We start from the raw sequence: 10,846 nt of genomic DNA, 5'->3' as shown, positions 1-10,846 counted from the left end.
TCCCGCCACTGCTGGGCATCTCCGATTCCCAAAACAGCAGTAATTCCTGTGAGAATAGGGGTGGGAGAGGGAAGATGAATGGACGATTCCAGGTGTCTGCTTCTCTTACCTCTTCTCTGGCTGAGGAATACGGCGACGTGTAGGGCGGACCTGCGCAGTGATCTTACCAGTGGAGCGGTAAATTCTTGGTTGCTTTCGCAAATGTTCTTCATCGAGCAAGTGACAGCCTTCCCCGCCCGCCTGGGGAGCAGGGGGGGAGTTGCGGTGTTAAATCGAAGACGGATGCGCGGGGCAGGAGCGGGAAAGGTTATTTACTGGCTGGGGCCGAGGAGGGTCGGGTCGCTTTGGGAAAGCGAGTTCCACGGGGAGGAGGGTGCGGACGAACGCGGGCGGGCGGGCGGCCCTGCGGGGCAGCGCGCGGCGGGGAATGAGTGGGAAGATGAGGTTTTCGGGTCAGCACCGCCCGCGGGCTGTCTCGGCTGGGGTCGCGCGGGACGGGGCTTCTGCCCCCGCCCCGGGGCCGCCGGGCTGCAGCCGGCTGCCGCGCTCGGGGGCCGGGGCGGGGAGGGGCCGGGCCGCGAAAGCGAAAACGAAAGCGAAGGGCGGAAGGAGGCGCGGGGCCGCACGGGCAGCGGGGCCGCGCCGGCAGCGGGGTCCCAGGCAGGTAGGGCGGCCTCGGTGCTCGGCCTGGCCGGGCAGGGCTCCCCCCGCTGCCGGCGCGGGGCCGGGGCTCCGGCGGGGCCGGTCCGCGCCGCCGCCTGATCTGCTGCCGTTCTGCCCCCAGCGCCAGCGCCGCGGAGATGGATTCGGACGAGGTGAGGGGCCGAGCCCCCGGGGACCTGCGGGCCGGGGGCGAGGGGAGCGGGGCCGGCCCGGGGAAGGAGAGGCGGGGGGCGGCGCGGGGCCCGGCGCAGCGTGGCTGAGGACTCCTCCTGCCTTAAGGACTCCTTCATCCAGCTGCCCCCCGCCGAGGGCCTGGAGGACGGCTTCCCGGAGGTGACCCCCGAGCAAGTCCGGCGGGAGATCGAGCATTGCAAGGTGCGTCCTGCTGTGTCCGTGAGAGGCGGATCGGGTCGGATCCAAACTGCCCCGGGACCCGTCCCGGCCGGCCTAGGCTGTGAGCTTGAGTTTCTTATTTTTTCTTGGACTGTGAGTTTCTTATTTTTTCTTGGACTACGAGCTAGGAGTGGTGGAGAGGGGGTATCCCACGGTTAAGAGAGCCTGTACTGGGGTCTGGGGCTCCGCACGGGGAGCAGCCCGCCTCCTTCCCAAATAATCAGCGTGTGCTGGGGCTGGACAGCCAGTGGGGTGGCGCAATGTCTGCAGGGTCTCACTGTCTGATGGTACCTCTCACAGGAACTTTGTAGGGCGCTGGAGCAAGACCATGCGAAGCTACAAATGGCCAAGGAAACCGTAGAGCAAAGGACACGAGAGCTGAGGAAAGAGGGAGAACTTCTTCATAAAAATCTTGAGCAACAAATGTCTTTAAACAGAGATGAAGAGAGATCCTGCCAGGTTGGTGGTCAGAGGAGTTGTCTTGGGCTTGGAAAGGTGGCAGTGGGTGGTGGGGCTGCATCACTTGGCTCACTGCTCTGAGACCACTTTGCTCTGGACCTGGTGCAGGTTTCACAGGATGTCACATCAGGCCTGTGCCGAGAAGTGAGCTAATGCCACAGCAGTGGAGGAAGGGCTGTAATCAAACGCAAGGAGCCAGGGCAGGGCTGCAGGCAGTCAAGAGCAAAAAAATGGTGTGGGTGGAGCTGTGTCCAAGAACAGTGCTGTGCTTAAAATGGAGAGCATGCTGCAGCCCCTCACATCCTGGTGGTTCCCTTACTGTCCCCTCTTTCTTTCCTTCCAGACGGGTATTTTTTTAGCAAAGGAGGAGAAGAACAGACTGATGCAGGAGAAGGAGGTGCTGAAAAAGAAGCTGAAAGAAGTGAGGAAGAGGGTCTGCTGGGAGGATCCGGTTATGGTAACAGAGCGTGTGTGGGCACTCGGGTCTGCTGGCAAGGGGCGCGAGCCTGGCTGGAGAGGCTGCAGGTGAATGTATCTGGGCATTGTGTGACGACTGGCACAGCTCCTGCTAGCGGGTGTCTCCTCTGCCAGGGCCAGAAGCTCCAGTCGTGGCTTTGGGACTCCAGGCATAGCCGGACCCTAGGAGAGACTCTGCTGAGGCTCTCCAGCTGCTTATTTTGAGCCATGAGCTTGTTTCTAGGCTGTGGATTGGCAGGGACAGGCCCTGTGTGGGGTCCAGTGTCGTCCAGGTGCTGTCTGTGTACTTGAACCTAGATGCTGCCTGCCTTGCCAGAGAAGAAAATGGTGTTTAAGGGACTTGTGACAAACAAGGAGGACACAAACAAGCTGATGCTCACCCCACTGATCCGCTACCCTCTGCTGGGGGGCTCAGCTCTCATCACCTTTGAGAAGGCAGAGGGTAAGAGCGAGAAGAGCATTGCCACAGCCAGGTATCCTGGTCGATCGGCTTTGGGGCCTGCCCTGCATCCCCTCCCTGGGCCAGGGCTCAGAGCTCTGCCCCCTCTGCCGGCATTGTGCGGGGTTATGCCCCCTCCCCAAAGCATTAGCTGCCCCGTGTCCTGTCCGGCGGCGCACTCGGAGCAGGCGGTTGATCCCCTGTGCTGGGGGCTCTCCCTGCTTGCAGTGGCCCAGAGGATCATAGAGGTGAAGGAGCACGTGGTGGAGCTGAGCTACGGGGAGGAGCTGGAGGAGCTTGATCGGTGCAGAGTGCGAGTGCAGGCAGCACCAGTGGACATACTGCTGCCATCTGCCCTGGAGGTAGGTCCTGAGGGCCCACTGCTCCCCGCACCGCAGAGAACCACAGAGCTGCCCTGGGCACGCACCAGCTTTGCTGTGCCCTGCTCTGCCACTCCCTGAGCTTGCCTCTGCCAGGTCGCTGGTAGCAGCCCAGCTCAGTGCATTAGCGCCGCAGCTCTGTACTGCTCCCCTGAGCTCTGGGGCTAGCCCTGCCCTGCCCTGGCACTGACCAGCCTGTGCCACCCACAGATGAGGCTGACTCGGAACAGCAGGAGTATCCTCGTGTCTGACCTGCCCAGCCTGGGCATCCCCGAGGAGGCACTGCTGGACAAGCTGGAGCTCTTCTTCAGCAAGACAAAGAATGGGGGCGGCGAGGTGGAGAGCAGGGAGTTCCTGGACAACTCTGACCAGGTGGTGCTGACCTTCGCGCAGGACGGAGGTGCGTGGGGCGTGCTGAGCTCGGGCTGCCAGCAAGGGGGGAGCAGCCCAGCTGCCTCTGGGGGGGCACAGGCCATCTCCCAAGAGCAGATGGAGCTGTGTCTGTGGGGAACAGGGAAGGCAGAGTGAGCCCAGGCTGTCCTGTCTCCCCTGAGACTGTGCTGGTGCAGGTGAGCTGGGGCTGGGCAGTGCCAGCCTTGGTGTCTGTGCCAGGGACGTAACCTCCACTGGAGCTCAGCAGGGGCCTGGGCGGCTCAGGGCTTTCCTCTCCATCTGCAGTGGCAGAGCTGCTAATTGCAAGAGGACACATCCAGGTATCTGTTGGGAAAGGAAAACACAAGCTCAAAATATCACCGTGCATGAGTGGAGACATCACTAACCTGCAGGTAAGGGCACGAACCCTGGTGCCAAGCAGCACCTGCCAGCCCAGGGCGAGCCAGCACGGGTGGGGGCTCCTGAAGACCCGCTCCCCACGCTGCCGTGCAGCCCAAGGCGCAGTTCCTGCAGGCAGCCCCGAGCAGAACAGCATTCCACCCTGCTCAGCAAGTGCCCCAAGGGGACCCCTTCCCTGCGCGCCCTCCCACCGCCCCGCGTGGCACAGGGCCCACTGGGGCTCACCCCCGGCTCTGCCCAGCTCCAGCCCTCCCGCTGCCCCAGGACTGTCCTGCTCTCGGGGATCCCAGACGTGCTGGGTGAGGAGCCCATGAGGGATGCCCTGGAGATCCACTTCCAGAAGGCCAGCCGTGGCGGAGGAGAGGTGGACACCGTCGCCTACGTCCCAGCAGGACAACAGGGGGTGGCCGTTTTCATGGAGGACGCATGCTAGCCCTGGCCAGCCCCATCACCCCGATGCAGTGCAGTTCCGTGCGGCCGCTGGCCCCTGGGCACAGTGGAATTAAAGCATCTGCAAGGACTGCCGTGTCTGTCGTGCTGGGGATGGGACGGGGACGAGGATGGGCCCTGCGTGCAAGAGCCGTGGGCAAGGCTGGGCCCCTTCACGGGCACGGAGACGGCGGTGGACTGGCCTCCCGGGACGGGCTCTGTGGGCACCGGGGCCGGGCCAGGCCGGGCTGTGCTGGCCCGGGCAGGGCCCGGGGCTCGGCCGGGGGCGGTGCCGGCCGAGGCGGGGCGGCCCCAGTTTCACTTTCGTTTCCCGGCGGCGGCGGCGGGGCCGGAGCGGGGTGCAGGTAGCGAGGCCGGCCGGGTCGGGGCGCAGCGCTCGGGGCTGCGCGGCGCTGGGGCCCGCAGGGCGGCAGGGCCGGGGCTCGGCGGGCGGGGGCCTTGGCCGAGTGGCCCTCACCCACACCACCCGGCCGGGGTGGGTGAGGGCCCGGCGCGGCGAGGGGGGCCCGGGACGGGGCCCAGCCCCGCGGGGCGGGGGGAGCTGCTGCCGGGGCTCCCGGGCACCCCGGCTCGGCCCGGCGGCGCGGGGCCCGGCTGCCCGCGGCCTCTCTGCGCAGGCATGGCGGGCCGCACGGTGCGGGTGGGGGGCCTCCCCGCCGACCTGCCTCCCGACAGGGTGGCCGACAAGCTGACCATCCACTTCCTGCGCTCCCGCAACGGCGGCGGGGAGATCGCCGACGTCCAGGTGCTGGCCGGCTCCCAGGCCTGCGCCCTCATCACCTTCGAGGCGCTGGAAGGTAACGGCCGCGAAGGGCCGCGCTTCCCCCCGCGGCCGGGCCCGGCCGGACCCGGCCCGTGGGCTCTGCCCGCTCCCGAGCACCCAGCCCCGTCCTCCCCTGCCCTCCCGCCCCGTGTCCCGGCGTGTTCGGGGCAGGGACGGGGCTGCGGCTCCCCCGGCACGGGGCTGGGCTGAGGCGGGCGGCTGCTGGCTTTTCCCATCCAGTGGCCCAGAGGATCCTGAAGGCGAAGAATCACGTGTTGTCGATCGGAGGGAAGAAATACCCGCTGGAAGTGACGGCGCACGGCGCGGAGCTGAGCCCCGATGAGGTAGCGAGGAGCAGACAGCTCCTGCCCAGGTGGCCGTGACAGCCTCGGCTGGCTCCCAGACCGGCTCTGTGCCTGGCAGACACGCTCGGGAAGGGAGACCTCGCTCTCTCCTTTGATCTTAATTAGACTTAAAGCAAATCCATTTTTATTCATATTCCCATGAGGAGTTATTTTTTTCTGCGGTAATAACACAGGGACAGCCAGGCAGGCTGTGCACTCGGTTGTTTGGTATTTGTGCCTGTCAAAGCAAGGAAGAATAGTCAGACTGGAGGGAAGGGGCACATTTCCCCAGCCCATCTGGTGACACGTAGGGGATCCTGTTAATGCCTCTGCTGTGTCATTAGCTGGACACGCACGGTATATTTCTCCTCTCTCCTTCTCAGGAGAGCTTAGGAGACAGACATGCTGGTGTCTAGGAGGCACTGGAGAGTTCTTGCCTCTTCCTTCAGTTTCAAGAGAGTATGGTGGTAGCCACATCTCATGTTTTCATGTCTGAGCACTGAAAACAAAGGCGTGGGAGTTAGCCTGGCATTGCAGACCTTTCTGAAAGCCTGTGGTGCCAGACTGCTTGAAGGTCTGCAGCTGAAGCTCTGGGAGAGCAAGAGGGCAACAGCATTTCAGATGCAGAAGGGGTAGTGGATTTCTTGGGTTTGGGCTGTTTGCAGAGCTTCCAGCGTGTAGAAGCAGGGCTGCATCTCTGTGCGATTTGCCCCTCGCATTCCTTGTTTGCAGAAAGCTTTTGACTATGGGTACAAGGTCCGAGAGTTGCTTGGGCTGGCTCGGTCTTTCAGTCCTGCCTGTGTTATGCTCCCATCTCATTTGAAAGCAGGATACTGAGAGGTGGCAGATCATGTCCTCTCTTCTGTCATAATAATAATGCAAGGGCTGTGGCAAGCGTCAGGTGCATTTGCCTCCCCCTGTACCTTGGAGGGGGGTTATTTTTGGTCCTTGCTCTCTCACTCCCTTGCTATTTACTTACAGATCTTTATACGCGCTTGCATGATAGTTGACTATGGCAAGCTTCCTGCCGGCGAAACCCTCCTGAGGAATTTGCGTAAAGGCTACAGCAATGTGCAGTTCAACTTCGACTCCAAGAACACACACTGCACAGTCAAGGGACCATTCACTGAGCTGCAGGCCTTCAGCAGAGACCTGCTAGGCAGCCTGAACTTCAAGAGCCAACCTGTTGGAGAGATCCTCCTGCCAGGTTCCAGCCACGTGGCCAAAGAGACCAGAATGCATGGTCACCAGCAAGTGCCCGACTCCACTGAGTCAGCACGAGAGACAGCAAAGCTGCCGAATTGGGACCAGGTGTGTGAAGAGGCAGCTAAAGTCCCATCACCTCGGGGCCCAGTGGATGGAGAAGCTGTGCAACAGCTGGAGGACTTTTCCCTGGTGATGGACTCGGACATTTACTTGTACATGCAGAGGTTCTGTGCTGCCGAGTACCAAGGTGTGCTATGCCAGCATTGTGTGGATGTGGTGGATGTTAGCAGCGATGGCATCGCCATACTGTACCTCCAGCCATCTGCAGGTATGTCTGGGGATATGGACACCTTGCGGCAGGCTCGTCTGGCCTTGCAGCAGCTTTACCAGCAGCTGGAGGTGAGCTTGCGCAAGGAGAAGGTCACCAAGGGAGGACTGGATATGGACAGCCAGGTACTCAGGGCTCTGACACATGAGCTTCAGAAACTGTATCCCCAGTTGCTCTGCCATGAGGATGAAAAGCAGCTTTATCTTATTGGAAACCTTGTTGATGTTTCCCAGGCCAAGCAGTACCTTCAGGATTTCAGCACCAGAAGAGGTGCTGCACACACGGTTGGCATGCTCAGCAGGTCCCTGCCCTCACACTCAGCAACCTCCCACACCACAGAGGCTGCACTGCACAAGCCCAAAGCACCTGTGGACACCTCAACCTCAAGGCTCAGCCCAGGCAGGCTGGAGCTGAAAGGTGAGCTCAAGCTAGCTGCCAACTTCAGCAGTCTGAAAGCTGACAGGTCTCAGGCCAGCCGGGGCCTATTGCTGAATCAGGACGCTCCACCGGTGGGACAGGCGCCGCTTTCTGGAAAGCTCTTACCAGAGACACATGCTCCAGGTCCAAGTGACCCAACAGCACTGACCCAGCAGAACCAGCCTCATGTCTCTACGACAGATGTGGTTTTGGGGTCAGCAGCAGAGTCTCAGCAGAAGGACCCCAAAGAATGGGACCATGTGAAAGGAGGTGCCAGGGTTACAAGACACAAGGTTCTGTCTCCCTTTGGGGGCAAAGAAAACAGCACTTCGCAGCATCCTGGGGACTCTAAAGGCTCAGGTCCCATCAAGCACCACCCCCTCGCTAGCACGTCTAGTACCTTTGACATGACAAGGACCTCTTCTGCTTTAGACTCTAAACCCTCTGAATCCAGGCCTCTGCTGCGGCGTTCCAACAGCTTCTCCCTGCCAAGGTCAAAGGAAAGCGACAAGCCCCAAGACACTGGCAGGGCAGGCAGCGGAGGCAGTAGGGTGAGTGAAGAAATGAGCCTGGACTCTCTGCAGTGGTCTTACCTGAAAGACGTTTGCCACTCTGCTATTGATGAACTGTGCAGGGATGGAGGTGTGCAGATCTCAGAGCATTGTACTGGGGACTGCACTGTGCTGACGCTACAGGCGGAGGACAGGAGCAAGCTTTTCCAGGCTAAATGGAAGGTGGAAGCTCTTGTGCAGAAGTGTCCTGACCTTGTGTGTCAGAGTATGAGCTACTCGGAGCTCGCTGTAGATGGTCCAGATGACAGTGCCCTGAGTCAACTGTGCAGTCTCTTGCGAGGAAAATCCCTCCAGGTTGGACTCAGCAAAGACAAGTACAAGCTATATCTTGCCTGCCCCAAAGAGATGCTGCCAGGAGTGACTGAGGCCTTCCACGTGTTTTCTTCCAGGAGGCTCCGTGCCCTGAAGTCTTCATCCTTGTCTCCAGGACCAGAGAGTACAGGGAACTCAAGTGTCATCCAGCCGAGCAGAAGCCAGGACACGGTGCTGGGTGCAGCCCTTCCCAGCAGCCTGGAGTCCCTACAGATGGGCCTGCAGCACCTGAACATTAGCAATAAAGCAGACCACCCAGATGTGCTCAGGGCTTTCCGGCTGCTGGAGGCTGAGGAAAAGAGGTCCCCCAGTCCTTGGAGGTTCCAGCAGGCACCGGGGCAGGAGGAGGCCAATGACCATGTTGATTCTGGGGCTGTGCAAGGAGGAAACAGCCTCCTCAGCCCTAGCATAGTGGATAAGCCAAATCCTGCTGGCCTGAGGGAGTCCCAGGAGCAGCCGAAGACAAAACTGTCTGTGGGGGAGCCTGACATTGCACGACTAAAGCAGGTTTTGCCAGACAGATTCCAGTTTGCAAGAGACAAAAGCAGAGGAGGCCACAACGAAGCGATGGGACAGCTGCGGTCACCAGTTCCTGCAACAGATGGTGCTCCTCATTCCCTGCCTACCTGGCTGTACAGGGCTACGGCTGCTGAGCCACCTGAGGCTGCAGCCGAACAGTCGCCTGCAGCAGAGCCCAGGGGCCAGGAACGGACCCTGCTCCCAGTGAGCAGGAGCAATGTGCAGGAGGAGCCTGACCTCTCGTCACAGCAGACAAGAGGCCCCAGCCTTGGACAGGAAAGCGGCAAGACCCCTCTGGGCCGGTGTGATGCATGTCAGGGCTCAGGTGTGACCTGCCAGGCCCCCTGCGGTCATGCCTTGTGCAGGACATGTTTTGCAGCGGACAGTACGCAGCCAACTTGCTGCAGCTCCTCCTCGGTTGCCCCGAGCCACAAGATCTCAGGGACATTCAAGATCTCCTCCCTGTCTCAGAGTCTGCCTGGCTACTATCGACACCTGACGCTCCAGGTTGCCTACAACATCCCTGATGGCGTGCAAGGGGTAGGTACCCACCGCAGGGGCTTCCCCATCCCACTGCAGGACATGCAATGGGTTCTGTCAGTGTGGCTGGGGGGGGGGAATGAGGCAGGGGGCGGGGAGGGCAGCTACAGCTCCATGCCCCACATGCAAAGCAGCAGAGGTATTACCCCATGGAAGGCAAAAAGCTCCACACTAGGTTTGGGAGCAGCTTGCTGCTTTTGAAGGGTGTGTGGCCTCTGATTTTAGTGCAAAGCAACTAGCAGCCCATGGGGGCCACAGTCATCTGTGTATTTTCAAGCTGGACAGAATCTCAGAAGCCAGCTCTGAGGCACAGCACTCAGGTTGTTGTTTAAAATGCTTTCTTCCTGTTCTAAGGTTGGTGACCCCCGCCCAGGACAGCCTTACAAAGGGGGGAATTTCTATGCCTTCCTGCCTGACAACAGGGAAGGGCAGAAGACAGCAATGCTGTTGAAGAAAGCATTTGCGGCTGGGCTGACATTCCAGATCAAGTCCTGTAATGGAGAGGAAAGAGTGACATGGGGCCTTATCCCACACAAAACCTCCTGGGATGGAGGCAAAGCCAGGTATGGCCCAGCTCATTCCAAGCTTCCAGGTGTGGGGCTTTTTTTTTAGCAATTGGAGGAGGAGAACCATGGGCTCCAGCTCAACAGGTCCTGGCATGGGTGGCTCTTCCAGGCTCCCACAACGGCAGAGTTGGTGCCTCCCTTTGCTTCAGCTCACAGGGCAGCTGTGGTGTGGCAGACCAGCCCTGGCACCCTTCAGCTGGAGCTAAAGCCCTTGCCCATCCCACAGCTGTAAGTTCCCCATGGACAAGAATTCTGGGCCCTGTTCACTTACAGCTTTCCTGGCTTTTCCCGTGACAGCGCTCTGCAGCCAGCTCTGGGTGCAAGCTGTGCCTGCGGGCAGCAGCAGCTCCCAGGGAGCAGGACTTCCACCCTCAGCCCCTGTTGAAGGGATGGGGCAAAAATAAACTGCTGCTCCCCTCAGTAGTTTTAGCACCATCAGCAGGATTTACACCACTTCCCTCTCTGCCCTGCAGGAACGGCTATCCAGACGCCCACTATCTCTCTGAGGTTTGCATAGAACTGAAGAGACTGGGCATCGCATGAGACTCCCTGCCTGAGCAGCCACAGCCCGTGCCTTCGCTTCACCTTCCTTTCCAGCTGACAAAACTGCAGCTTAACACAGACAGCTCAGGAAAAAGCAGGTGTTTGTCCAAGGAGCTCCTGTGTCCCCAGAGGTAGCCAGAAATCTGCACGTTAGTGACAGCAGCACCTCCATCCTCGCCCCCCACAGCAAGCCTCAGCATGGATCGGAGCTTCCCTGAAACTCCAGCTCCTCCTGGATGGGTGTCCTCACCAGCCAGTTACACAGCTTGTTTCAATACCAGCTCCAGGCTGAGCCCTGGCGTGGCTTTCAGCAGCATAACCCAAACCTGGGCAGGAGCCTGCGTGTAGTCCAGCCCCCATCTTCTGGAAGTCTCTTCCACCTCCGGCCACTACAGGCAGGTTCCAGCTCAGCCACTGCCAGAGCCTGTGCCAGAGCTGAGCTGTCATTAATTTCAGCTGTTCACTCAAACATTTCAGTCCTCAAGCAGACAGCCCTGAGCTACAGTCCCTCCCCAGCACCTGCTCTGGAGCCAGCAGGCAACCTGATGCTCTTGGGGAGAGCATTAACAGCTTGCAGTGCCCAGGACAGCTGCCTCCCATGAGATTATACAGCCATGGGCAGTATAATAAACAAGATTTGTTCCCGCATTTTTAGTAGTGGTTGTTCAGGCCTTGTCTTACCA

The 10,846-nt window shown here is 60.3% G+C and overlaps 2 protein-coding genes across 5 annotated transcripts; both read left to right on the top strand.

Annotated features, from left to right (window-relative positions):
- Positions 1-615: 615 nt before the first annotated feature.
- IFI35 (interferon induced protein 35) lies at positions 616-4,123 on the top strand. 4 transcript variants are annotated; one of them, XM_076356589.1, is made up of 10 exons: positions 616-664; positions 785-815; positions 958-1,038; positions 1,357-1,515; positions 1,859-1,972; positions 2,290-2,434; positions 2,660-2,793; positions 3,022-3,211; positions 3,490-3,596; positions 3,845-4,123. In XM_076356589.1, the coding sequence occupies exons 2-10, from the start codon at positions 801-803 to the stop codon at positions 4,034-4,036; spliced, it is 1,137 nt and encodes a 378-aa protein (XP_076212704.1). In that variant the 5' UTR covers positions 616-664; positions 785-800; the 3' UTR covers positions 4,037-4,123. The 4 variants fall into 4 exon arrangements, with proteins under 4 accessions (XP_076212704.1, XP_076212703.1, XP_076212706.1 ...); XM_076356588.1 differs by having other exon boundaries at positions 943-1,038; XM_076356591.1 differs by lacking the exon at positions 616-664 and having other exon boundaries at positions 696-815; positions 943-1,038; positions 3,868-3,982.
- A 521-nt stretch (positions 4,124-4,644) lies between these two features.
- On the top strand, positions 4,645-10,811 carry LOC143169587 (uncharacterized). The gene is made up of 5 exons (XM_076357067.1): positions 4,645-4,850; positions 5,057-5,160; positions 6,142-9,054; positions 9,409-9,617; positions 10,094-10,811. Exons 1-5 carry the CDS (start codon positions 4,673-4,675, stop codon positions 10,161-10,163), a joined length of 3,474 nt encoding a protein of 1,157 aa, XP_076213182.1. The 5' UTR covers positions 4,645-4,672; the 3' UTR covers positions 10,164-10,811.
- Positions 10,812-10,846: the final 35 nt, after the last annotated feature.

Source organism: Aptenodytes patagonicus, chromosome 20, assembly GCF_965638725.1.
Source record: "Aptenodytes patagonicus chromosome 20, bAptPat1.pri.cur, whole genome shotgun sequence".
NCBI lineage: Eukaryota > Metazoa > Chordata > Aves > Sphenisciformes > Spheniscidae > Aptenodytes > Aptenodytes patagonicus.
The sequence above is the reverse complement of the archived record's forward strand: the minus strand, read 5'-3'. Positions and strand labels throughout refer to the sequence as shown.

Excerpts from the sequence above, each read along its gene's own strand:
- LOC143169587 (XM_076357067.1), top strand. The coding sequence starts at position 4,673 with ATGGCGGGCCGCACGGTGCGGGTGGGGGGCCTCCCCGCCGACCTGCCT. Across the intron at positions 5,161-6,141 it reads CGGAGCTGAGCCCCGATGAG|ATCTTTATACGCGCTTGCAT; the intron begins GTAGCGAGGAGC and ends ATTTACTTACAG. Across the intron at positions 9,055-9,408 it reads TCCCTGATGGCGTGCAAGGG|GTTGGTGACCCCCGCCCAGG; the intron begins GTAGGTACCCAC and ends TCCTGTTCTAAG.
- IFI35 (XM_076356588.1), top strand. Across the intron at positions 1,516-1,858 it reads ATGAAGAGAGATCCTGCCAG|ACGGGTATTTTTTTAGCAAA; the intron begins GTTGGTGGTCAG and ends CTTTCCTTCCAG. Across the intron at positions 2,794-3,021 it reads TGCTGCCATCTGCCCTGGAG|ATGAGGCTGACTCGGAACAG; the intron begins GTAGGTCCTGAG and ends TGCCACCCACAG.